Consider the following 27,495-nt stretch of genomic DNA (forward strand, 5'->3'; position numbering starts at 1 on the left):
TATGTATTTATATTTCCAAATATTTGTGGGAAAGAAAAATGAAAACCTTAGACTAATAAAATAGTAATACATATATATAATTTTCTTGTAGAAGTAGATGTCTTTCCAACCAAGGCACCATTACTCATTATTATATTCCAACAATCTATTAATTTCAACATATGCTTTGATTTTTCTCAAGATTCAATTCCCATCTCCAAGAGGTTTCACATTGAAACCATGTGACAAAAAAAAAAACCCCACAACTCATAATTAATTAATATATCCTAATAAATTCATTGTAATTTAATGTTTCCATATGCTTAATTTGTATTAAATTTTTTTTTTAATAAATGGTGAGAACTCTAAAATAAATTGAGAAAAATATAAATAAAATGACTTCTATAACCATATACTAATCTTAAAAAAAAAAAGAGAGAGAGAGAAGGAGGAATTATGAGACCATAGAGGTGATGAGTTAAACCTCCTTCAAAGATTCCATAGCCGACTCTTTCGTGACTTTCTTCCTCAAGTGAACAATTTATTGATCCATAGGAAAATCCAACAAAGATATTTTGCATGAACCTTTATGAGAAGTTATCTCCCCAAATACCATTCATTTCTGCGACTGCACCCCAATTTCACCTGGTAAAATCCATGAGATGCTTCTCCCAATTGTTTGGACTTGTCTCACTCAACATGCAATCGAGCTGCACCCCAATTTGACTTGATAAAATCCATGAGATGCTTCTCCCAATTATTTGGACTTGCCTCACTCAACATGCAATCAATCTTAATTAGCTTATTAATTTGATCTGAAAGTTTGATTTGATAAATAATTTATTAATACATGAAATCAAATTAGATTAAAACCTTAACATACTGTCTCATTGGTAAGCAGGCAAGGTAAGCAAATTAACTCTGATCGATAAATTATGACTAAAATTATACTTGAACTCTACGTAAACTAAAACCTTAACACCCTTTGCTTGCCTATCTAGAAAAATAAATATCATCAAGCTTTAACTCTATGAAAATCAATTCAAAAACTTAAACCGTTAAATAATGAACCAATAATATATATCAAATAAAGTATAATTAAAACCCTAACATTTGAAGTACATATCACTTTCAAACTTTTTGTTTTTTTGACAAAAATCTTTGAAGTATTCTCTCAACTAGATGCGTAAAAGTTGAGTATAATTTTCGTATATGTTGTCAAACTCTACTTGTTAACATGACCTAACAAACAAAAATAGGCGCCTAATCCATCTTTTCATAAATTAATCTCGAAGTCGTATAAATGGACTATAGACTTTGAGGCCACCATCAGGAAAATTAAGAACTATGAAATTAAGGTCTCAACTCTCTGTTCATTGCCCAAACTACAAGAAAATGGATTCATTTCTCTTCTCCTTCATGGCCACAATTCTGTTGCTTCCAGGAGCAGCATCCGAAGTAGGCACCGGCCATATGGGCAGTATTGGTGTCATCGTCGATAATAGTTCGCGTATCGGTAAAGAAGAGATAGTAGCAATGAAGTTAGCCATCTATTACTTCAACAACAAAACTAATCGACAATTGGATTTGCATGTGAGAGACTCTCAAAGTGATCCAGTTCTTACTTTGATTTCCGGTAAACTCCACCAATCTAATTATCTTTCAGTAATTCGAAGGAAACTTAATTTGAAGATGTACCCGATAATTAATTTGAATGAATTTTGTTTCTAACTTTCGTATGTATTCTGGGATACAGCCAGAAATCTGATCAAGAAGAGGAGAGTGCAAGCTATTATCGGCCTTGAGACATGGGAAGAAGCATCTTTAGTTGTGGAGCTTGGTAGTAAAGCTCATATTCCGATTGTTTCCTTGGCTGATGCAGCTCCGCAGTGGGCAACAGATCGCTGGCCGTTCCTTGTTCGAGCCTCCCCGGAGAAACACCTGCAAATGAAAGCTGTGGCAGCCATTATCGGGTCTTGGGGATGGCGTCGGATCAATGTGATATACGAGGATACCAACTCTGCTGGCTCTGAGATCATTCCATTTCTTGCTGATGCCCTCAAGCAAGTTGGTTCAGAAATCGGATACCTTGCAGCTCTCCCACCATCATCTGCAGTTAATTCTTCTTCTTCTTTATCTGATCAGCTCCAATGGCTTAAAGGAAAGCAGTCACAAGTCTTTGTGGTTCATTCATCTTTATCAATGGCGGAGCGTTTGTTTTCAAAAGCTAATGAATTGGGCATGATGGAAAAGGGTTCTGTTTGGATCACTACAGACAGCATCACAAATCTTGTACATTCCATGAATTCCTCAGTCATCTCTTCCATGGAAGGTGTTCTAGGAGTGAAGAGCTTCTTCCAGGAAGACGGAGCCCGGTTCCAAGACTTCTACTCCAGATTTCGACAGAAGTTTCGATCACTGTACCCTAAGGAAGACAACCACGAGCCTGGGATTTTCGCCGTTCAGGCATTTGATGCTGTGTGGTCTGTTGCTCTAGCAATGGACAACAACGGGTCGACCCAACAATTGTTAGAAAAGATTGAACTCAGCGATTTCCATGGCCTCACAAACAGAATCAAATTTGAGAGACGACGCTTGGCTCCACAGCGCATGTTTCAGATTGTTAACGTGATTGGAAAAAGTTATAGAGAGCTCGGATTCTGGTCGGAGGGATCAGGCTTCGCCAAGCCTACTAATGGTCAAATTCAAAACAGTAGCTCCATGGACATCCTGGGGCAAGTGTTTTGGCCAGGAGGCCCTACTTCCACCCCAAGAGGATGGGCATTTCCTACAAGCGAAACCCCATTGCGAATTGGAGTGCCCCTCAATGCCACATTCAAACAATTTGTTTCTGTAAACTACGATATTGATGGAGGCCATCGATCGGTTTCCGGGTTCTCAATCGAAGTCTTCAAAGCAGTTCTGAAACATTTAAAATACAATCTATCTTATGAGTTTTTTCCCTACAGTGGTACCTATGATGATTTGGTGGAACAGGTTCATCTCAAGGTGAGAGATTTGTTCATTCTCCTTACTCTTAACTCCATTTTAAGTTACATTACTGATACTTTTCTATACTTAACATATAAAATTGTATCTATGTGAAGAAATTTGACGCACTGGTAGGCGATACGTCGGTAGTTTCAAAGAGATGGGATCTGGCCGAATTTTCGTATCCCTACACAGAACCAGGATTGCTGATGATAGCTCCTGAGAAAGTAGAGACATCCAATAGGGCTTGGTTATTCATGAAGCCCTTCACCAAGGCGATGTGGGTTCTAACAGGTGCTATAACCATCTACAATGGCTTCACCCTCTGGTTGATAGAACGAAACCAAAACCCAGAACTTATGACAGGCTCTACTCTGAACCAAATGGGAACCTTGGTTTGCCTATCCTTCACCACCCTCTTCTCTATGCATGGTAAGGGCTATAAATCATCCATTTCATCTACTGTATCTGAAACTGAACATATCACTTCTCATATAGAATTAGTATATAATTTTGTTGCATGTATCCATTTCTTTCTTCAATGCTATGAAAATCATGAGGGTTCGGATGATATTTCCAAATGCACATTTTATGTCATAATTTCAAGCCAATTTGACATAATAATTGCTCTCTTGATCAGCTAAGAGTAACCCCAATAGACTTGATAGGTTTATCTGATGAATTTTTTCGTATCCCATTGTTCATAATGTAACATGGAAGATGGGGATTGAGGCTGTACAGGTCTTTAAGGTTCCCTCATGCATTTATATTTCTGAATTACAGGAGGAAGGCAACATAGTAATCTGTCCCGGTTGGTAATGGTGGTCTGGCTGTTCGCATCTCTGGTGATAACGAATAGCTACACTGCTAATCTTACGAGCATGCTTACGGTCCAACGCCTTGAACCTACTGTGGTCGATGTGGAAGATCTGAAGAGTGCTAATTCCATTGTTGGGTGCAGCAAACGATCATTCGTGGTGAGGTATTTGGTGGATGTCATAGGAATAAAAGAAAGTAACATAAAAGATATTACTTCAGCTGAAGAGTATGCTCCAGCTCTCAGAAGCGGAGAGATAGCAGCAGCCTTCATTGAAGCTCCCTACGCCAAAATATTCCTTGCCCAAAACTGCAAAGGCTTTGCAGCTTCTGGGAAAACATACCAAGTTGGTGGCTTTGGATTTGTAAGTCCCTATATTCCTTTATAGCTAACTCTCCTTTTTCCATCTTACTAAAATTTTCTAAGATCAAAGGTGAGCCTATCAACCTGCCATTCAATGCCATTTGGGCTGTGTTTCTTGAAAAAGTACATCAGGGAGATTATCACTGAAAGCACTTTTGCATTAGGGCTCAATTGGGTGGTGGTTTGTTTTCTCTGAAGTCCCAAATCAATAGAAGATTTCTTCCCTTTTCCCCAACTTTTCTCAGCAACCAAACATGCAGAACTGAAACCCATTTAGCTGCACCAAACCAAAATTAATTAGTCTATCTAGTGTATGATTATTAATATGATTGATTAATTAATTTGCTGATTTTTTCAGGTGTTCCCAAAGGGATCACCTATTCTTCCAGACATATCTAAAGCAGTCTTGGAGGTGTCTGAAAATGGTGAGTTACGTGAATTACAGAACATGTTGATTGGATGCCAGAAGTGTAATTCAAATATTACAGAAACCAGTGAGGATAGCAGTAGTCTTAGCCCTAGCAGCTTTTGGGTACTTTTCTTAATAACAGGAGGTGTATCAACAGTTTGTCTTGTAATCTTCATGGCCAGAGAAAGGTTAACCTATTTGTATAATCATTCGTTGGGGCATATGGCCATTTGGAGACTAATATCAGCTGTAATGAGAAGCTGGAGATCACATCCACGTGAGCGATTCTCTAGAGGAATTAGCGACGAAGAAAGTAATGGAAATGCCCAACACACATCTATGCATTCACCACAATACTTTGGATATAGAGTGCCATGGCAGAGAAATTACAGCTCCAGAAGTTCTTCCTAAATTCACAAGCTAAATCAACCCCAAAAAATACAAATTTTAGAGGATGCTTGGGAAACCATAACCCATATGTGAATGCATTTAAGCACAGAATTTATAGCATATTTTCTGTATGTTTGTGCTCTGTGAAATGCAATATAATTCTTATTTTTAAAATGCATTTGTGTATTATTGTACGTACCATTTTAGATAAAGCAATATATAAATACTCTTGATTTTGTATGTAAAATCATATATTAATGTGATGGATTTAGACTTGATTCTTGTTTGGAGCTTAAAGCCCATCTGTTGATAAGCATGCGAAAGGAAAAGCAAGCTTAAAACCGATGATAAACCCTAAAAATCTAGACACTATTCAATTGAAAATAAAAATGAAACATATAGCAAAACTATATAAATGATGATTCAACGTCTCTCAAGGACAAGTTCAAGCTGTCAAAACCATCATTTTTTCCTCCTTTGGTAATTATTTTAAGGGTGGTAACCAATTCTTCTTTGAAACTTCTAAGACTTACCTAATCCCATGCTGCCCTAATACCAATTGATATTCAAGATCAGCTAATTATTGGTGAATAATGCATAATTGTATAAATTTAAGGTTATAGTCATGATCTTCAGATCCAACCAGGAGGAATGGTAGATATCACCAAGTTTTCCTTGACTTTTCCTCACTGGGCGAATGAATGGTTGTAAGCCCTTTGTCAATTTAAAGAGATACATAATCAAGAGAAAGACATGAATGATAAGATCTTTCCGTGTGGAGTAGTGAAATCGAATGAGATGAAGCGATGAAAGCTATTTAATTAGTGAGTGATTAAGAATTGTAGAACAAGGGAATAATCTTGAATTTTAACTCCCATGACCTGGAATTAGCATGTAGTGGCATTTGAATTTATCGTCTCCTCAACATAAAATTGTTACCTAAAGGCATTTTGTCTACTCTACACGTCAAGCTATTGAAACAAAAAATTAAGAGTCTATTAATGGTAGTTAGCAACAAATTCAATGTCAAGATTCTAATCTCAGGATTCTTTGATAACAAAGGCACTGACTTAGTTTAAGATTACTCGATAATTTCAACAATCTTTGATCAATGCGTGTATATATTACTATGACGAAGAAATAAAAAATTCTAGTCTCAATAGGGCCTATATATTTGAACAAGTCAAGTGTTTCAATGAGTTTCAATCAATCCACATATATGAAGAGAAAAAATCAAAGGACATGCATGTTTACCAATTTTCATACCAAATATACTGGCAATTCCAAATAAGGAACCCTCCAAAGTCACATGTTTATAGTCCTGTCTAAACAGGTCATTCCATGAAAATTGATAGTATATATTTGTTGTCTTGTGCCTGTTGGTATATACTGGATTAATTAATGTATCTAGAAAGCTGCAAAGGAATTCAATTCAAACGAAAGCAATGTGATTTGACAACAATATTTGAAAATTAATACACCCCAATGTCTTACAAGTTTAACCGAAGAACAACGTTATGTAACAATAAATGCATCCTTTTCTAATGATCAGTGAAGCATTAACAACGTAGCGCGGTAGTTCTAGAATTCTTCGTTTCAGATCTAGGGGTGGAGCCAGTACTGATCAATTGGTCCACAAGAATGGGATTCAATTCTTTGAATCATGCCCCATAAGATGGGCTTCAACTCTTAAAGTTGACCCAGTAAGCGAAAAAAGAGAAGACAAATGAGGCAAAGAAAGGAAATTAAAGCATTCTTATCCGTATATAAAGGGAAGGGACCATGGTGGCAATAATTGTTTTCTCTCTTCTTCTCTTTGTTGGTCTTAGATTTGTTGTTTCTGCAAATGGCAACAGCCGATGGAGGCACCGACTCAATTGAAAAAGCTGATGTCGAGGGAAGTATTGGAGCTATTCTAGACTATAGCTCGCGCATTGGGAAAGAAGAGAAGGTAGCCATGGAGATGGCTATAGAGGAATTCAACTCTCAGTACTCCAACCAGCATATTGACCTGCTGATAAATGACTCTCAAGGGGAACCCATCCAAGCAGCACTTGCAGGTAAGTCTATCAGTTCATCTCCTTTAATTTCTGGCAAGTAATGAGAGTTCTCTACAGTACCATGTTTGACATTGAAATTCAGTTCCCATGACCACATCCTAGTTTGCAATAGATCTTGTTCATGCATATGTACTATATTTCTGGGCAAATTATAGATGACTCAGGACATCGCTAGGGCATTCAGAAACAGATATATATATTGCTAAATGTTCATGAGGTTCATATATATGACAAGATATTCTTAGTGATAAATGGGTTTTTGGAAATGACTTTTACATATATACAACTATGAGAACTGGTGGTTAACACTGGGCAGATTCATTACCTACTTAGCACTCCACTTCAAGCTATGAATTCGCATTAGTTTTCTGGGAAATGAAAGGAGTTACTAAAGGAACTAACCATAATATTTTATGCATTCATTAGCATCTTAGCATAACCATTGATTTCAGTACATAAAACAAAAAAAGAATCAACCATTTTTGGCCTTGTTTTGCGTATTAGTTTCATTATACATATATAAAGTACTGATATTGTTTTGATTGTGAAATTATCAAACCAAGTAGAAGCTGCTACACTTCTACTAATACTGCTACTACTACCACCACTCCTACTGCTGATTTTTTGAACATTGTTGCATCAATATACAGCACGGGAGCTTGTATACAGGCATCGAGTAAAAGCAATTCTGGGGCCCCAATTATGGGAAGAAGCATCCTTAGTTGCAGAGGTTGGCAGTCAAGCTTATACCCCCATTCTTTCTCTTGCCTATGCAACTCCACAGTGGGCAACAGAAAGGTGGCTCTTCCTCATCCAAGCCTCTGCAGACCAGTCTGCACAAATGAAAGCCATTGCTGTAGTTATTGAGTCTCAGGATTGGCATCGGGTGACCGTAGTATACAAGGACATCCCGTCCTCCGCCACTGGAGCCGTTCTCCAACTCTCAGAAGCCCTGAAAGATGTAGGAATAGAAATAGGCCACCTTCTGCCTCTCCCACCTTTGTCTTCTTCTTCTTCATTGGTTGAAGAGCTCCATAGTCTTAAAGAAGGGCAGTGTAGAGTGTTTGTGGTTCATACATCCTTGCAATTGGGGGTTCACCTATTCGAAACTGCCAAGAAGATGGAGATGATGAAAGAAGGGTATATATGGATCATTACAGACACCATTTCCAGTCTTGTCCATTCCATAAAAGCCTCTACCATCTCCTCATCCATGGATGGAATTGTAGGTGTCAAAAGCTACTTCAATGAAACCACTCCCCAGTTCAAGATATTCCGGGGGAGATTCAGGAGGAAGTTCATCTCAGAACACCCTGACGAAGAAAAGAATGAACCCGGGATTTACGCAGCTAAGGCCTATGATGCCACTTGGGCTGCAGCTCTAGCAATGAAGGGAGGAAGGGATACTGGCCAACAACTCCTAGAAAAAATTTCAAACGGCCAATTTGATGGCTTAACTGGAAAGATCCAATTCAGCGATCAGAAATTAGCCCCAGCACATATATTTCAGATCATCAATGTTGTAGGGAAGAGTGATAGAGAACTAGGGTTCTGGTCCGAGACATCGGAGGAGTCAGGTTTTTGGGGAGATGGAAGAGCTCTGGCACAGGTGGTTTGGCCTGGGGGACCCAGGAATACTCCAAGGGGATGGACTCCTTCAACAGATGAGAAGCCACAGAAGATTGGCGTGCCCAGTGGGTCCACTTTCAAACAGTTTGTAGAAGTGATACAAGATGGAAATAATATTTCTTTCAAAGGATTCTCAATCAATGTCTTCAATGCAACTGTGGAACGCTTGCCATATGCTTTGCCACATAAGTTGTATGCCTTCAATGGCACATACGATGAACTAGTGAGACAGGTTTATTTAAAGGTACGAGATATGCTGTCTTCTTTCATTCAGTTTCTTGCTCTTCCGATTTGAAAGGTCTGTTCGGTGATACTTTATTTTTAATCATTTTCCATGTTTGTACCATCATTTTTCAAAAACTGTTTTTTGTCAAGAAAAAATAAAAATTATCAAACCTATACAGCTTTCAATTTAAAAACAGTTCCCAAATAAACTCTAAGTTTCAGGTTTTGTTATTCACATAAAACTTGTCCATATTTGTATATTTACTTGAAACTCTCCAAATGTGAGCAGAAAGTTGATGCAGTAGTTGGAGATGTTGCAATAGTAGCCAAAAGGTTTGAGCATGCAGAGTTCACACAACCTTATGCTGAACCAGGATTGCAGATGATAACCACAGTTCGATCAAAAAGCAGCAATAAAGCATGGCTATTCATGAAGCCCTTCACAAGAGCCTTGTGGATTCTAATAACATTCATAAATGTCTACAACGGATTCGTGGTATGGTTGATAAAAAGAAACCACTGCAATGAACTTAAAGGCTTAGTCCTCAATCAAATAGGAACCCTACTTTGGCTAGCCTTCTCAACGCTCTTTTCTCTGCATGGTAAGAAGAAATCCCTACATATCTTAGAAATTTAAGGCATATTTGATAACTATTTTTCAAAATAGTTTTCGATCCTTTAAAGAAAAAAAAACCCAAGAAAATACATTTAACAACCCGACAAAACAAAAACCAATTTTCTCAAAAACAGAAAACTTGATGTTTTCATATAATCTTTTAATCGTTTTCGATTGTTTTCTATATCGTTTTAAAAAATAATTATACAAATATTGAAAATGATTATAAATAAATTATTAGATATCAAGTTAGTTTTAAGACATATTTAAAAATATAAGAAATAAGTTAAAAATATTTTAGGTTCTTAAACCGAATTTTCTTCTATAAAATATTAAAAACCAGTTTTTCAAAAACCGTTTTTAAAAACATTTCCCAAATAAAAGGGAAGTTTCTATATGTTATAAAATTGATAGCCTCACCCTAGTTGATTTGTTTGAACATGAACTCGAAGTATGCTCTAAAAGATGAAGGCATGTAGTTGAAGTGAAGATGTTGGTCAAATAGTTCGTAAACGATTGATTAGACATGAGTAAGATAACTCCTTGTACATATTAAATTTCTTTTAGGTGAAAGTGTTTAATTGTTAGTAGGCCCATGGGTTTTCATCTCTTATAAGATTTTCTATGTAAAAATCAGGTGTTATGGTCTCCACCTCATTCTTCTCGTTTTTCATTATCATTTATTGATGCTAATTTCATTCTTAATCATACATGTTAAATGGGTGAAAAATAAGTTGAAATGAGTTCAATTATTCTTTAGAAATTTTGGATACTTTTCTTTTCAATTTGATTATGATATCAAAAGAGTAATTAGAAATATGTTTTAAATAGTTAATTATTATTATGAATTTTGAACGGGAATCTTAATTCATTTGCATACAAATTGCATTTATTAAAATTTTTAGAGAGTTTTGGTGCATCTATTCTTGCATGTGATTTTTATTTTTTATTTTTTTTTGTTAAAAAGTTGTTAGAAGATATGAGAAATTTTAAGGAAAGACGATTCATGTTGGAGCATCTCTTAAATTTATTTAGATACATGTTGGAGTATCTCTTATATTTATTTAGAAACACCTATTCACCCCTTTGGGGATAGTCCAACATTAAAACTTATCCTTGGTTTTTATTATGAATATTTTATTTTTCAAGTGGAGATCTTGAGAAATGTTTATATATGGGATGAGTGTGCTTTAAAAAATAACAAAAGTAAAAATAATTTTCATGTTTTTTTTGCATAATAATTTTTTAAAAGTTATTAATATTTTTTTTAAAAGAAAAACCATATTTATTCTTTTGTGGTTTAAAAACTTATTTGAACACATTGTGTCATCAACTTAAAAAGACATTTTAGATATTGATTGAAATAATAGAGACATGAGAATGCATGAAATCAATTCTAAATTCTAAATATTTTAGATTTATGAATATAAATTTGATTTAAAAAAATGCAAGTTCTTATTTTCTTTGATTTAAAGGAACTATTTGTCCCCTTTTGCAAATTTTTAAGTTCATAAAGCATGATGACTCATTAAATGAGAAAAATATTTATCCTCTTTATAATTACGATTGTGGACAATCTTTCTTAATATGGTTTGAGTTCATCTTCTGAGGACTATGATAGATTTCACTATCTTCCTCCATAAATGTTGTACAATATTCCAAATTATATACAATGGAAGATTTCAAACAAACACGTAAATGAATTAAAATTAAGAATATTATGAAGGATCTCAAATACTTAATTGTAAAATATCCATATTTATAATCAATAACCCAAGTCATTCCATATACACTACCATCAATACGTAATAGTAATTACTCCAGAGGCTTATAAGATGTGGGGTATGCTTTTCTGAATGAAAAACTACATGAGGAGGTTTCTTCACATCTAGTTAGTCAACTCAAGAAGGCATTGTACAAACTAAAACAAGCAAACTCCGATTCGAAAGCACGAAGCAAAGGTTGATTGTAGATAAATTTTGCATTTATAAACCCTATATAATGGTACTAAATATTATTTACATTAAAATGGTTTTCTTCTTTCTCAAACGATATAAAACCATATTAGTCCTGATTTTCATATTAAATGAAACTATTAAAATGTAATTTGTGTAAAACATCTATATTCAATTAAATCAAAATTTTACCTCATATTAGTATTAATATTAAAACAAAATCTACCCTATAAAACAAATTCAATATATGTATTATTACTTTTATATATTTCCATAAAAGCCAATTATTGATATTTCATAAATTTTTATATTTTTTTATTTTCTCATTCTGACTTCTAAATCACGAACTTCTTTCATAAAACCAGTTTGAAAGGCCCTAACCAAATTAAAAGAACTTCTTAACTTCTCAAAATTATTATTATTTTGAGAATTGAGGAACGTTCCAGTTTGAAACCCCTCAAACTCTCCATGGGGACCAAACATTTAGATACTAATAACGCCCACTACAATCGGCACCAGATAATCCTGGACATTCAATCAACAATAGAAATCAAATCTAGGACCATGTGCCTCTACCACCGACGACCACTAACCAATTGGACACATCGATGGGCTTAACTTCTAAAAATCCATCCAAACCAAACCCAAAATAATTTTTCTTTCATATGTATATCAAATAAAGAGACTTCAGATTCTTTTTTCCCCCTTTTTCCCTGCTGATTTCCATCATCCAAACATAGCCTAACAATTAGAGCTCAACAAAATACAAAAAATGGTTCAGTTTTTACAGGCTTAAGGACTTTAAGAGTTCATTTGAATCTTGAGGATTCCAGCACTAGGATAATTTTTTTAATAACTCAAAATATAAGACTGAAGGGACTCAGTTCAGCTCAAATATCAGTTGAACAAAAGTAATAAAATCGGTATTCAGCAGCAAAATTATTTAAACACGACCTCAAGTAATAGTGGTTTTAACATAAAGATCAACCTTCATATTTAAGAGGAAGAACAAAAAAGACTCATGTGGCATTGAAAGCAAAGTAATCTTCACCTTTCTGAACACTAGAAAATTTGCTATCTACCATTGCTACAAAACAACGTTTCAAGCAGTATTAGCTCAAAATATAGATGTAGGTGAAACAGCCGAGAATTCAAAAAAGAGTAATAATCATAGAGCTTACAATACAAGAGAGTGCCTCCCGTAAAACTTTTGTGGTCTCCATGAATCTATGACCAGCCAAGGACATAGTCCAAAACATAAACCAGTGCCAGGGAGAAAGGGTATAGCAAGAGAGCTACAAAAGATGTCCAGAGAGGGAAGGTGGTGCGGAAACTGGCAAAAACGCCCATCACAACGCAAACTATAAGAATGACCAGCACCTCTGATGAGAAGTCCCATGTTAATCCCCTAACATAAACGAGGGCTAAAAAGACTGACAGGCAAAGGACATTATTCATTGTTACCGCCCCATATAACTGTATGAGAAAAAGAGATGAAAACAGATTAGAGGGATGATTTCATAACTCCAGAACAGAACAATTAACTATTAAGCAAATATAATGATCCCTGTAAACAATAACACCGATGTTTATGCCTTGTGAGTTCAAATTCTGCACTATTCCAAGATGAACCTATGACTACTAGAACTCTGGTCTACAGACAGCTAACATGGTTTGCATAATTCAATATACACCAGTCATTTAGAAAGTCAGTTCCAGAGACTGCATTTCACTGGGGGAGGGAGAGAGGATTACAAGAACTGTTATGAGATTGTGAGAAATACAGGTGTTATAAGAAGATGTCTCAGGAGATCAAATGTAAGAAACATCGATTTGACTAAAAGATAAAAATTTTCAAGTTCTAAAAATGTTGAAAGCGCTTCCTAGAATCACTACCACACTCTAAGATACCAATATCTATGTTTAGCTTTAAAAGGGCATATAATGTTCTACCACATTCAAATATTTTAATAGAATAAAAATTCTATCTGATCGAAATAGAAAAGATAATCACCCCTCATCATTTCCCACTATAATATGATGATATTCATAGTTGGTGATGCAAATAAGAGTCCCTCTGACAATGCTTTTAGAGAACACTTGTAACATAAAAACATTTTTAGAGAAAAATTAAGTGTCTAGTAAAAGTTTAAAAACACTTTTAAAAAGTTTAAAAATCACTTATAACGCTTTCTGAAGAAGTACATTGATTCTCTCAAAAAAAACTTTAAGAGAAAAGCACTTCAACTAAAAGTACTTCAAATAAAAACACTCACAGACGCATTCTTAGAAAGGTATTGGGAATACACTAGAAGTAGCTCTAACTGGATGCAACCTAATACCCATTAGGCTGAAACTTGGTCTCATAGAAACTTCAGCTAGAGCAGTGGTTAGATCATAGTCTATAAATGTACTTCACATTATTCACTCAAAACTGAACATTTTCCAAAAGAAGTAAAGCTTAGAACTGCCTTTAGACAACTTGAATTTAGTCAACGTTATAAAAACCCAACTTCCCAAATCAATAGAATATTTAAATGGACCTTCACTATAAAACAACCTATGAAGTTTAGCCAAATCTAAGAGCTAATGGGCACTTTGCAGTAATGAAAAAGCAATAATATCTACTAATCTTAAGTTTTTCACTAGAAATCAACAGATTAATTAGTGAATGACAAATCACAAATTTTTTTCATTTTCTTAAAAAAATAGATTGTTAAGTTTGGGAAACATTAGAAATATTGGATCATTAATCAAATAATGCTCTGCTATATAGTTCCAAACAGGTGGTGTGATTATATAGTATCCAAAAATTACATAGAAGAGAAGGGAAGAAACACACCACTGAAAATGTCAAAGACGTAGTCCTGTTCTTTTTGCGGCTAGCAAAGATAATTGCTGAAACTGCTTCACTGGAGGTAGCCAAGGGCAGTGCAATAAATGAGATGAAGAAGGAAGGAATGCTCGTAGCATCAGAGAAGTTGTCAACAGCATCTACAAGGGGATCAGCAAATACAGCTGCAATAAGAGTTCCCAACAACAACATCATCACTGCTTTAAAGGTAATCCACTTCGGGTTTTCCACAGCCTCAACCACCTCATCAATTTGATCCCCCCCCAAACGATTGTGCTCTCTCTTTGTTTCCTGCAGACGCAGTTCAAAAAGTTGGCAATCTTGCTCATAATAAGCTGCTGCTGGAGAAGGTTGTTATGAGACAACTTACCCTGTGAAAAGCATCTAAAATACTTGATGAATTAGGACCAGCATCAGGACCAGAACCCTCATAACGCTTTGCTTCCGTAAGCCATTTTGAAATTCCTTCGACAAACTCTCCCTCATCAACAAACTGATCATTGGATGTATCGAAATCACTCATCACTTTGTCCACAGCCTCATTCATATCCAAGTCTACCTCCTCAAACTGAATTCCTACAATCAATGCTCTTAATTCGACTTTTGAAAGGGTCCCATCGTGATTCTCATCAAGTGTATGAAAAAGCCTGTGGCAGTACCAATCATGTGCTCAGGAAATATAAGTCATACTAACAGCACACGCGCATTTGATAAAACACTTACTTTCTTATAATTTCTTCATTAAGTTCACCCTCCTCTGTTAGGAGCTTTCCTAGTGTGTGCGTTCTTAAATGTTTAAGAAGTCCAGATATTACATGTTTATGCTTTGCATAAGCAAGTCGTCTCTTTTGTATCCAAGGCTGAAAAACCTGCACCGATATTAAAAAGAAAAGTCGAGCATCAATACAGAAAGGAGACCAAGATTCCTTTTTCTTTTGTATTTTTATGAATAACAATTTTGTCGAATCTATTAAGAGAAAGGCAGAAACCCATCTACAAGTGGATTATAAATTGGAAAGCAGAAAACATAAAATCTATAAAATCATGAAGGAGAAAACCTTCCCTCCATATGATACAACAAAAATGGCAATTCCACAATTCAATTTAAAATTGCCAATCCCAAGAAGAAGAAGAAAGAAAAAATAAAAATTCATATTAGCTAACTCTATGGCAAGAAAAAAAATTCTCGCCATTGACTGTAACAATCCCGGTTATATTACTCAGCGGCTGACTAAGGCAGCCCTAAATTTTCCCTTTTTAGATGGAAAGTCTGTTCCTAAGGCATTGAAAACTCAAATATGCAAAACTTTGTAAAATGTAAGAAAGGGTGTCTTTGACTTTGCAATAAACTATGACATGCTATTTATCCAAAGAACAGCACATTATAGCATGCATATAGTTTCAAGTTTAAATTTCCAAATGTTTCCCTCAGACATCCCAAACGCTTCCATTTTCAGGAGATAAGTGATAGATAAATGAAAATACAAAATATTTTAGATTAATTAATGGTGCATTTGACAAAAGGGACGTTGTTATGATTGAAACATTTTGATGAAATTTTCTCAAAAAAGAAATCTTATAAATTATCAGTGAATGGAAGAGATTCTTGAGCGCTTATCAATCCATAAATAAAGTCATACAATTAAAAGTATTCAAGCATGAAACCAAGGGAATTTTCAGATCCATTCCAAAAAAAAAAATGAAAAAGCTTTAGAGACATGTTTTAGAAAACAGCAGGAACATTTGGAAACATGCTGTCATCAATTGTTTCATTTTCTTGAATGTAAACCAGAAAACATCATTTTGATGGTTCTTGGAAGGACATGATGATTTCAAAAAGAAGTTCTCAAAGCAAGGGGGTTTCCAGAGATCTAAGTGGCAACCTGTCAACATTATTCGACTTTGTGGCCATAGTTGTTAACTCATAAAACTAAATCATGAATCTTTTTTCTATTTTTCCATATCAAATCATGTACTGTAGGATTTTTATATAGCGAAAAAAAAATTGAAAAAAAATGCACACATGTACATATTAGAACCATGAAGTATAGTAATAGATAACCAATTTCATGGAAGATAGTAGGATTTAAAGAGTCAAACTATGTCTGTGAGTAGAGGACAGCAAAATAGCATTGGTCACCAACTTGTGGTTTGGAACAATGCAACATGATTGAAGATGCAGTATGAATTAAGTGGGAAAGTTGTGGAAATTTGGGCTAAGGAAATTAGGTTTCTTTCACTTCATGAGGATATATAGGATTGGTGCCAAGGGTTGTTTAGAAATTTATCTATTACAGCTGCTTGTATGGTTCACTATAACTCCTAATACAAATACTGGTTGCTTGCATCATTCTCTTGTTTCTATTATGGTGCCTTAAAAAGGTTGACCATTTATTACTACTGGTTGCTTGTATGGTTCACTGAGATGATAATTCATATGAAAACATTGGATACTAGAGGTTTAAAAAAATATTCAATTTAACAAACATGAGTTTAATGCATAGGAATTTCATGAATTTAGGCCCTAGTTGGATCGACAAAATGATGAGGGGGGTGCACAAGAGGTTCAAATTTAATCAATCCTTTTAACTGTTGAAAATTTCAAAACACATAAAAGTCTAACAAAAATGTCAAAGGTGACAAACTCTCAACACAATAGGAAACCTTGAATTGCTAATAACAACAGAAAGCTAAGGGATGTTGCTTCCAATCAAGTACTTTCATCATCTCAGTGTAACAACAAGAATGGAACACTTAAACATTACCAAGTCCTAAAATACTACATACAACAACAAATATTAACAAACAAGAAAGAATAACATAAAGGATTGAATAGATATTTTTTTTCCTTCGGAACATGGAATGAAATCTAGAATGCACCTATCCCATCCTAACCCCTTGCCACATGAGCCCTTGCCTCAAGGAATCAGACATGATTAAAATTAAAAACCAAAGTGTAATTAAATTTGATGACTGCCAAGAAAATAATTACCTGGTACAAGCAATAAGTAATCAATTGTATAAGGGAGACAATAAGCGCAATCAAGACAGCTAAGCGTCTTGCTGAAGTTGAATGTAGAACTTGAGGTAGTTGGACAATGATAAATGGGATGACTGATATCACCATGATGATTGCAGCGTAACTAGTCCAGATATCGGTACTAACACCAGAACCTGTGAAGGTGGGGAATTATTTTAAACATGTAGCAAATCTGTTTATACTATGGCATCAAACACAGTTTAAGGATGTGTTTTTAGTCATCAACTTTTGGGATATGTGAATATCATTCCTGACACTTAACTCAGCAGTAGGATGACATTTACCATCACTTAAATGGAATTAGAAGATAGCAAAGAAAAGCAACTTAAATTTATACAAGTCTCAAGGGTATGTGTATTTTAGAGAATATCTATTTTCATCAATCACACTTTTAAAGGTCAACATAGTGATAGCTCAAATCTTCTACACTTGACTTTTCTAGTCATGTAACAGCAGCAAAGTTAACAGACATTCTAAGCCTACAAAAAATTTGCTAATAAGGAATGATATAAATGGCTCAACATATTTCCAAAATATCCTTACTAGTTATATGCATGATGTGTAACATGTGGAAGAAATCGAGAGAGAAGGATGAACAGGTAAACATGAAGGTATAACACATGAGAGAAGAAAATTAAGAGAAGTTGAAAATGTAATTTATTGTGGGACCCACTATCTTGTTAAATGATATTAGACACTAATTCATCTGTAAAATATAGATATGCTCCTTATTACACCATGTAATCCATAAGTCCTCCATCAAATTATCAAATTAAACAAATGTCCCTGCCTTAATCTTAACAGCATGCAACATATGTAGTTTTTGACTGGGCTTGTGACTGCCGAAAATGTATACAAGCCAGAACTTAGTAGTTTATCAGAAAGAAATAGTAAATGATATAGGATAGCACTCTGCACAGGTAAAGGTATATCGGCATGGGCATACCGGTTAGGCTAAATCCTTTGGTATCTTGCGAGTCTTTGGCAACTGAATCCTGAAGGTCACACTTGCCAACAATAACACAAGATCCCCACATTATTGTAAGGAGTATTACAGTTGATCCAGCAAGCAACCCCATTCCTACAGAGACCTGACTCTGTGCAGTTTCTGTACTTCCAGAAAGTCCAGATACTACATGAAACATGAGAGTTGATTAGAAGGAACATGGAGATCAATCATTAGATACATGATTGCAATGTCACTACAAAAAAAGATAAAACATAAAATGAAAATAACAGAAAAGGATACAGGACTACCAACGAACATGCACGGTCTCCCCATTGGAAACATGGAAAAGAAAATTTAGATTTTGAAAATGTGGGGATACAAGGGGTGAGCAGCATCATAAATTAATCACTGCAAAGCAGTGAAGCACTACTGGTTTTAGGCAAAAGAAGGCATGACTAGTATATAAGATAAAGCAAACCATCAATTCAAGAATCAAAGCAGAGAATTGAATATTTACTAAAGCTGTCAATGCATATCATGGTATAGTTCACGCCCTTCATACTATGGGATAATTGATTATTCCATCCTTTTTTCCTTTTACCCCAACCAAAACTCCAAAATACCATTCTCATTTGAAAGCGATAGTTCCAAAATTTGTGCGACAGCACCAATGAGCATTTGGGCTAAGGCATAGGGTACTTCCAATCAAGATAAAGCATCGGACGTATTTGGAAGGTTTCCTCTACTGCGTATCTAATGTGATCATCAACTTAAACATGGATTTCAAATTGTTAGAAGATGCTTATTCATGATGTCACGTCAAAGTTAGTGCTAAAAACTTCATCTATGCTCAAAGTTGGGATCAAAAAATAGAAAAAAAGGAAAAAAATATTAAGAACCAAATCATCTGCAGAACTCTTGCTCTAAAAATAAAGCATAATGTTGGGGATATTACTTAGCAAAGAAATTTGCAAAACAATGGCTACAGGACAAAGGATGGAGAGAGAGAGGTTTGCTTATGGACTCAAGTGGAGTTTCGAAAGGTGGAAAGTGTTGGTTTGCCGTTGAATCTAAGATGTTCGAAATCTCCATTGTAATGGTCCGAGGTAAACTGAGAGGAACTATTTTGGAGAGGAGTAAAGGCTTTTCCTCTTGGATAAGATTTGGTGAAAAGAGCTTAAGTCTATTGTTGGAAGGTGTGGAAGCTTGGTGTAGAGGAGAGTCAAATTCGAGGAGTTTAAAAGTTTGGGAAGAAAGAGGATAAAAATTTAGGTTGGATTGTCGTTCTAATGAGGCTAGGAGGTTTTTACTCTGCTTGATCAGAGATTTGGAAGCTAAGAAGTTTTGTCTTGTTTTTCCAGAAGGAAATGGCTTAGTAGGGGGTTGGTTTCTGTTGGCTAAGAAGTTAAGGGCTCTTGGGGTCTCCATTCCAGTTCTGACGAATAGCTTCCAGTTTGATCCAACCGCTGGCAAGGTGGGGAGTATTGTAAAAGGTTTAGAGAATGAGTCAGGTTCGTTTGTAGAAGTAGTGAAAAGGAAGGCAGGAGAGTCAGGGGATTCTTTAAGGGTGCACCTAGGGGAATGGGAACTGCTGTGTAGGGAGGAGCAACTAAGGTGTTGTCTGGTGGGCTGTTTTGGTGGTAGTCCTGAGTACATTCCTCTACTGCATTCTTTGAAGAGATGGGCGTTTGAAAGTTGGTTGCTTAAGGGGGATTTAAGAATTTTCAAGCTGGGTGGGGCCCTTATGTTATTTGAGTTTCAAAATAAATGGGAAGCTGATATGGTGCTTTTAAAAGTGAGCAGACGATTCAAGAATAGAGATTTTCTCTTGCAAAGGTTGGGACCGGAAGTGGGGTGCACTTGGAAAGAGAGCCTTGCTAAGGAAGTTTGGGTAAGGATTGTAGGACTTTCTCTTCATCTTTGGAGTAGAGAGGTTTTTAGAGAATTGGAGAGTGTTGTGGGAAGTTTGTAGCTGTGGATGAGGAAACTGTTTTCTTCTCCCAACTGCAGTGGGCTCGGATTTTGGTCAAAGTTTCGGGAAAAAAATGGCCAAGGTCTCTACAGGTGGAGGCTGGTAACTCTAGTTGGGAGCTTAGCCTGTGGTGGGAAGCTTCATTGCGGGTGATGCGGGTTGAGTCAAGTTCATGGTTGCAGATGAGAAAAGGGTGTGAGGTTAGGGATGAAGGTGGGGGAGTTTCACGCGCTGAAGCTAGAGTATGGGAGCCTCAATTTGAAATTCAAAACAGGGGGTCAGATGTGCAGGTGGCGTGTGGCAGTGGACTGAGGACTGCTAACAGTGTAAGGGGCAGGTCGGCAGTAACTCCTGCAGCGGGCTCCTTAGCGAGTGGGCTTGGGCCCAAGTCTGGTTGTTGGGTGTCTTTAAGAGGCGCAAGTGGGCCGAATTTAAAAGGAGCAACGGGATGGGCCGAGGACCTTTCTTCCCTAAGCCCTGCGGTTTCGGGCTGGGGAAAGGTGTCAAAGGAGCCTTTTGGGCCTTTGAATCCTAAGGTCCATCCGAGTCCTTTTGGGGAGCCCGTCCCTTCTAGGGCTCCCTCGGAGTTTGTCGGGAATAACGCGGGGTTGGAACATGAGCTCCTGGTAGTGGGAGACGCCGGTGGCAAGGTTTCGTCTCTTGGCCATCTGAAGCTCACCGACGAAGCGCTTTTGGATGAAGCATCCAGGTACCCCCTTCACCTCAAACTCCCTATTCTCTTTTTGGGGCTTGGGGTTTCTTCTTTTTCTACTCCATTCTTGGGGCCCGATGTTGCTGTGATGGGGAATGAGGGGGTTTCCAGTGGGATGTTTGGGGCAGCGAAAGGAGCAAGGAGTAAGGCTCCTTTGCGTGAAGAGAGGTTGGAAGTCTTTTCGCCCCCCCAAAGGGTGGAACTTGTCTCCACGGGCTGCGGGTGGCGGTGCAAGTGGGTCTAAGCTAGCTATAGTTCCATTTGGAGTGGATTTAGAAAGTCCATTAGTGGAGACGATGACCCTTTAGCTAGAAGAGGGGGGGAGAGAGGAAGGATGGAGTTCCAGCTGCCTTGCAAAGTTCAGTCGTTGTCTGGGTATGACGACAGAAGGGTTTGAGGAGGAAATTTTGTACATTTTGAGGAGAATGAGGGGGAGAATTGAACAAAAGAGCCAGGATAGGGAGTATAGAAAGACGAAGTCTTCGGCTTCAAAATCCAATAGGGAATTAAAGAAGTTGGAGTGGATAGTAATCTATAAAGGAGCTAGAGTGGCTACCAATGTAAGCAAGTTTGAAGGGGCTTCAAGACCGGGGTGCAAATGAAGATAAGGATTTTATCATGGAATGTCAGAGGGGCAAACGATAGTGATAAGAGAAAAGCCATTAAGTTCGTCATAAAATCCAATAAAGTGGATGTGGTGTGCCTGCAGGAAACTAAAATCAAGGAAATGAGTATGGGGCATGTCCGCAGTTTTGGGGTGGGAAGACATCTTGACTGGAGAGCAATCAATTCTAGGGGGGCAGCTGGAGGTGTTCTGGTGTTTTGGGACAACAGAGTGGTTGAATTGTTGGAGGTGGAAGAAGGGATGTTTACAGTATCATGTCAGTTTAAAAATTGTGTGGATGAGCTGAGGTGAGTGTTCACTGGTGTTTATGGGTCGGTGTACAGTAGGAATAGAGAAGATTTCTTGGAGGAGCTCGGGTCAATAAAAGGGTTATGGAGAGATCACTGGTGTGTGGGGGGAGATTTCAATATAGTCAGATACCCAGAAGAGCGTAGTAGGGGGGGTGGGCTTTCTGTGTCAATGAAGAGATTTACAAAAGTGGTGAAGGATTTGGAACTAAGGGACTATCCTTTACAGGGGGGTCATTTTACATGGCGAGGCGGGGAAAATAACCAGTCCCAGTCTAGGCTTGACAGGTTCTTAGTGACAGATGATTGAGACAGTATGTTCAATGGGGCCGTGTAGAGGATCCTTGCTAGACTAGTCTCTAATCATTTTCCCATCCTCCTAAAAGGTGGAGGTTTGAAAAGGGGTCCTTCACCGTTCAGATTTGAGAACATATGGTTGGAGGAAAAGGGGTTCATGGATTAGATGAAGAGGTGGTGGGGGAGTTCATCTTTTACTGGGTCTTTCAACTTTGTTTTGGATGCAAAACTAAGAGCCTTAAAAGATATTTTAAAGATCTGGAATAAAGAAGTTTTTGGTTTAATTAATACTAAGAAGAGTGAAGCTTTTAGTTAGGTGGAGTACTGGGATGAATTGGAGAAACATTCAACTCTGAGTTTGGAGGATTGTGAAGCAAGAAAGAAGGCTAAGGAGGCTTATAAGACTTGGGTGTTGAGGGAAGAAATTTCTTGGAGACAAAAGTCTAGGGAACTATGGTTGAAGGAGGACAATAACATTAGATTCTTTCATAGGATGGCGAATGTGCACAACAGAAGAAATTGGTTGTCCAAGTTGAAAGTGGATGACTGTTGGCATACGGAGGAGAATGATTTAAAAAATAGTGTGGTGGGGGCGTTTAAAAAGCTGTATACCGAAGAAGGAGGGTGGCATCCTGGTGTTGAGGGGCTATCTTTCATGAGGTTAGCTAGCAGTGAGGCTAAGGGGCTGGAGATTCCTTTTGCGGAAGGAGAGGTGTTTGCGGCACTTTCAGATCTAGGTAAGGATAAAGCCCCAAATCCGGATGGCTTTACCATGGCTTTTTGGCTGTTTTGTTGGGACGTAGTCAAGATTGAGATAATGGGTTTTTTCAGGGAATTCCATAAGAGGGGCAAATTTGTTAAATCTCTGAATGCAACTTTCTTGGTCTTAGTTCCAAAGAAGGGAGGAGCAGAAGATCTAAAAGATTTCAGACCTATCAGCCTTGTAGGCAGCCTCTACAAGTTGTTGGCCAATAGAATTAAAAAGGTGATGGGGAAAGTGATTTCGGAGTCCCAAAATGCTTTTGTGGAGGGTAGATAGATTTTGGATGCAGTTTTGATTGCAAACCAGGCTGTGGACTCAAGGTTGAAAGATAATGTTGGAGGGGTGTTATGCAAGTTGGATATAGAGAAGGCTTATGATCATGTTAGTTGGAGCTTTTTGTTGGCAGTTCTTCAAAAGATGGGTTTTGGGGAAAGATGGATTAAGTGGATAGATTGGTGCATCTCCACTGTGAAATTCTCCGTTTTAATTAATGGTTCTCTATCCAGTTTTTTTCAAAGCTCGAGGAGGTTGAGACAAGGAGATCCCCTCTCCCCTTACTTGTTTGTGATAGCCATGGAAGTGTTTAGTAGTATGTTGAGAAGGGCTATTAGTGAGGGCTTCTTATCTGGGTGGAGGGTGAGAGGTAGGAGTGGTGAGGGGTTTCAAATCTCGCATTTGTTATTCGCGGATGACGCGTTAGTTTTTTGTGAGGAGTCTTTAGATCAAATGACTTATATAAATTGGCTTCTCATGTGGTTTGAGACATGTTTAGGGTTGAAGATCAACTTAGAGAAGAGTGAGTTGATCCTAATGGGAAGGGTGCATGATAAAGAGGGATTGACCTTGGAGTTGGGTTGTAAAGCGGGTGGGCTTCCTTCTTATTACCTGGGATTGCCTTTAAGGGCACCTTTCAATTCATTGGCTATGTGGGATGGGGTTGAAAAGCGTTTTCGCAAAAGGCTTACTATATGGAAAAGGCAGTATATATCTAAAAGGGAGAGACTCACCCTAATCAGAAGCACTCTTTCTAGCATGCATATTTACTTTATGTCTCTCTTCTACTTGCCAAGAAAAGTGAGGTTGAGATTGGAGAAGATTCAGAGGGATTTTCTATGGGGTGGGAGAGCTCTCGTCCAAAAACCTCACCTTGTCAGATGAAACTTGGTTTGCTTGGAAAAAAAGAAAGGTGGGCTAGTGAGAAATTTAGCTTTGATGAATAGTGTTTTTTTGTGCAAGTGGAATTGGAGGTATGCTAATGAGAGAGGCGTTGTGGAGGCGTGTAATTAGCCTCAAGTATGGTGAAGAAGAGGGAGGATGGTGTACTCGGGATGTAATTGGGAGAAACGATGTTAGGCTTTGGAAAGCAATCAGGAAGAAGTGATGGTTGTTAGATGGTAGGTTAGCTTACCATGTGGGTAATGGGTAAAGAGTGAGATTTTGAAAAGACAAGTGGTACGGAGATGGGCCACTTTGTGAGTCCTTCTCCTCTCTTTTCTCCATTTCCATGTCTAAGAATGTTTGGGTTTCGGAGGTTTGGAACCCTGTTGGAGATGAGGATGGCTGGACTTCTCTTTTTGCAAGGGCGTTTAATGATTGGGAGATCGATTTGGTGGAGCGTTTGTTGCAGAAGATCCATGCCTTCAGGGTTCAAAAGGAAGAGGAAGATAGAGTGATCTGGACAACTTCAAATGACGGTACTCTCTCAGTTAAGTCTCTTTATTCTATGTTGGAACGGGGGGGTTCTTCTATTTTCCCTAGCGAAAGAATTTGGAGGGTAAGAGTGCCTCCAAAGGTAGCTTTCTTTGCTTGGGAGGTTTCCTAGGGTAAAGTCTTAACTTTGAAGCAACTTTAAAGGAGGGGGTTCTCTTTGGAAAACAGGTGCCTTCTTTGTCTATCCGAAGCAAAAACAATGGATCATCTCTTACTTCATTGTGTTAAGACGCGGGTCCTGGGAACCTTCTTTTCTCCCTTTTTTGTGTATCTTGGACTCTTTCGTGTACAGTGAAGGCAACCCTTCTTGGATGGAATGGAGTGTTTGTGGGGAAAAGGCACAAAAGGGCTTGGCAAATGACTCATTTATGTATATTTTGGTCAGTCTAGAAGGAAAGAAATAGACTAGCTTTTGGGAATGAGGAACTCTCGCTTCAAAGGTTGAAATATTCTTCTGTATGCAATATTTGGTCTTGGGTAAGAGTTTCCTTAGTAGAGAGTCCTTCTTCTCTTGTAAGTTTTTTAGACTAGATAGACTCCTAGTAAGGGAAGGCGGTGCGTATACTCCCTGTATACTTTGAGGGCATTGGTTTTTTGGTGTTTCCTCTTTTTGATTAATATACTTTCTTTTTACTTATATAAAAAAAAAATGGCTACAGGACAAAGGAAAGTACGAAAGATCGTTTACCATCCATCTCAAATGGATCTTTCACTAGGTATCTCAGACACAAGAAACAAAAAAACTCCCACCAAGAAACTCCAAACTATAAAAGAACACAAAAAAATTCAGGTTGATGTGTTCTTAAATTCACCAGCTGAAATAAAACACTGTCAGCAAAAAATTAATATGTTTAGATATTTTTATTAAAAGAATTTATAAATTTACGAGAAATCAAATATGTTTTTTTTTTCGAGTTTAATAAGAATGTTTTAATATGTTTAGATATTTTTATTAAAAAAATTTATAAATTTAAAAGGAAAATCTAATAAAATAATGGTATGTTGGTCTGAAATCAAAATAAAATTCTCAAATTGGGACTTCAAATTCAAATAAAATTATGGATTAATTCTAACTTCAGTTTTTCAACTTACAAACATATATCTAACATCCCAACTCTAAATCACACACTCAGAGAGTTTTCAATGGAATGAAAGAATTTGTCTGCAATACCAATCCTCAGTCATCCACTAATTTGGAAAAAATTTCCACCTACATTCTCAACCTCACATCAGTACAGCCATACCACGTCAGAGGATGACATCCAATCCAACCAATAGCAGGCATCCTCTGCAGATAACCCATTTCTCCACCCATCCCATCCTCCTTTGTCTCATCACAAATACAAACCACACAAATCAAAAAACACCACCTCACCGCAAGTCTACTACGCTTTCTATTAAATTATCACCACACCCTCCTCCGGCTCAACCATGAACGGCGCTGCCAACACCGTCAAGGCCGCCAGCGCATTGCTCGCCAGCAATGCCATGGCCGTAGAGGTCTCGCTCGGCAGCAGCGACGGAGGCCTGGTGTTTGTGCCGTCGTCCATCACCGTCTCTGCCGGAGAGACGATCACGTTCAAGAACAATCTTTAAAAAAAATTAGAAAATTAGAAGGAAAAGAAAACACTTGATTTACATTCTTTGTAGCTGATTGATTTTTTCCCTTTTCAAAATTAAAAAAAAAAAAAAAAGAAGATTTTTTTGGTTGCTGGAATCTTCAGAGTTTTTCAACCCATATAAAATAAATAAATAAAAAATTAAAAATATATAGCGAGAAATGAATGACCAAATTTCATTGTTATAAAAAGTTTATGAAAATTAAAAAAAAAGAAAAAGCATAAGTGAATCTGAACAAAAACAATGTAAAACAAAAGACCCAAATCCAATCTTTCCGCTTCCTCCAATTTCCGGGGAACCAAATCAGAAACAGATACGCCGCTTGATTACCAAGAAAATGAAAGAATAATTAAAAACTTGGTAGCAGTGAACACAGAAAAATGAAAACCTCTCTTAAAACAACCACTTCACCTAACTGTTTCGAGCATTTCATTTTCAATAACGCTAAAAAAAATGACGGTTCTGTTATTTTCCTCCACTTTCTCATCAACCCAACGGTCATTTTACCATTTACCTACACTTTCCCTGTAAAAGAACAAAGAAAAGAGAGCAAAGTCCGTACCAAGGATAAGAATGGCATCGGGAAGAGCGCCGAGTATGGGAACGATGAGGCCACCGACCAGGCCAGGGCCCAAGATTTCAAGCAGGAGCTCACTGCCGGAGGAAAGATAGGTTGCGGCCAGGAACATGAGGTAACCATAGACCACAATGAGGAAGAGGTTACCCACTGTTGTCGTTGTGCAGGGCATGAATCCGTACGTCTGGTCACATGAATCCGAGGCTGAAACGGCGGAAAATGACCTGAGAAGAAGATAAGGCGAGCCATTGCGGTGGTCGTGGACGTCGTCAGAGACTAGGTCGGTGGACAATGTGCGGTTGCTTATGACTCTGCCGTCGACGGCAGCGCCGGCGGCGAGGAGCAGAAGAAGGAGGACGGAGCCGGAAGCGGTGGTGGCCATAGTTGTGGAGGAGAGCGAAGAGTCTTACGTAGAGTCCTGCTTTTTCTATCGTAGGTAAATAGAGGTGTTCATTTGTAATTATATAATTTAAAAGGAATGTTTTTAACTTTTTTTCAAATGAGGATTAAAAAAAAATATATATATATATATATATATATATTCTTAAAAAAATTATTTTTTAAAAATAATTAAAAACTCATGAAATAAATAAATATTTTATACGAGGTAAACTAACCCCCACCCTAAAGTTAAAGTTAGAGATCTACTCCAATA

At 37.3% G+C, this 27,495-nt stretch overlaps 3 protein-coding genes across 3 annotated transcripts; 2 read left to right on the top strand and 1 right to left on the bottom strand.

Moving 5' to 3' along the window:
- The first annotated feature begins 1,374 nt into the window (after nucleotides 1-1,374).
- LOC117909052 (glutamate receptor 2.7-like) lies at nucleotides 1,375-6,868 on the top strand. Its single transcript, XM_034822956.1, has 6 exons — nucleotides 1,375-1,615; nucleotides 1,736-2,988; nucleotides 3,087-3,402; nucleotides 3,754-4,151; nucleotides 4,509-4,682; nucleotides 6,806-6,868. Exons 1-6 carry the CDS (start codon nucleotides 1,375-1,377, stop codon nucleotides 6,866-6,868), a joined length of 2,445 nt encoding a protein of 814 aa, XP_034678847.1.
- Nucleotides 6,869-7,850: 982 nt separating this feature from the next.
- LOC117909053 (glutamate receptor 2.7-like) lies at nucleotides 7,851-8,933 on the top strand. The gene has a single exon (XM_034822957.1). The coding sequence runs from the start codon at nucleotides 7,851-7,853 to the stop codon at nucleotides 8,931-8,933; it is 1,083 nt and encodes a 360-aa protein (XP_034678848.1).
- A 3,385-nt stretch (nucleotides 8,934-12,318) lies between these two features.
- Nucleotides 12,319-27,256, bottom strand: LOC117908072 (sodium/calcium exchanger NCL-like). The gene is made up of 7 exons (XM_034821730.1): nucleotides 26,826-27,256; nucleotides 18,275-18,460; nucleotides 17,281-17,462; nucleotides 15,012-15,157; nucleotides 14,659-14,935; nucleotides 14,277-14,579; nucleotides 12,319-12,910 (listed from the first exon to the last, which is right to left on the bottom strand). Exons 1-7 carry the CDS (start codon nucleotides 27,220-27,222, stop codon nucleotides 12,662-12,664), a joined length of 1,740 nt encoding a protein of 579 aa, XP_034677621.1. The 5' UTR covers nucleotides 27,223-27,256; the 3' UTR covers nucleotides 12,319-12,661.
- Nucleotides 27,257-27,495: the final 239 nt, after the last annotated feature.

The sequence above is a fragment of the Vitis riparia genome, chromosome 19 (assembly GCF_004353265.1).
Source record: "Vitis riparia cultivar Riparia Gloire de Montpellier isolate 1030 chromosome 19, EGFV_Vit.rip_1.0, whole genome shotgun sequence".
NCBI classification, from domain to species: domain Eukaryota; kingdom Viridiplantae; phylum Streptophyta; class Magnoliopsida; order Vitales; family Vitaceae; genus Vitis; species Vitis riparia.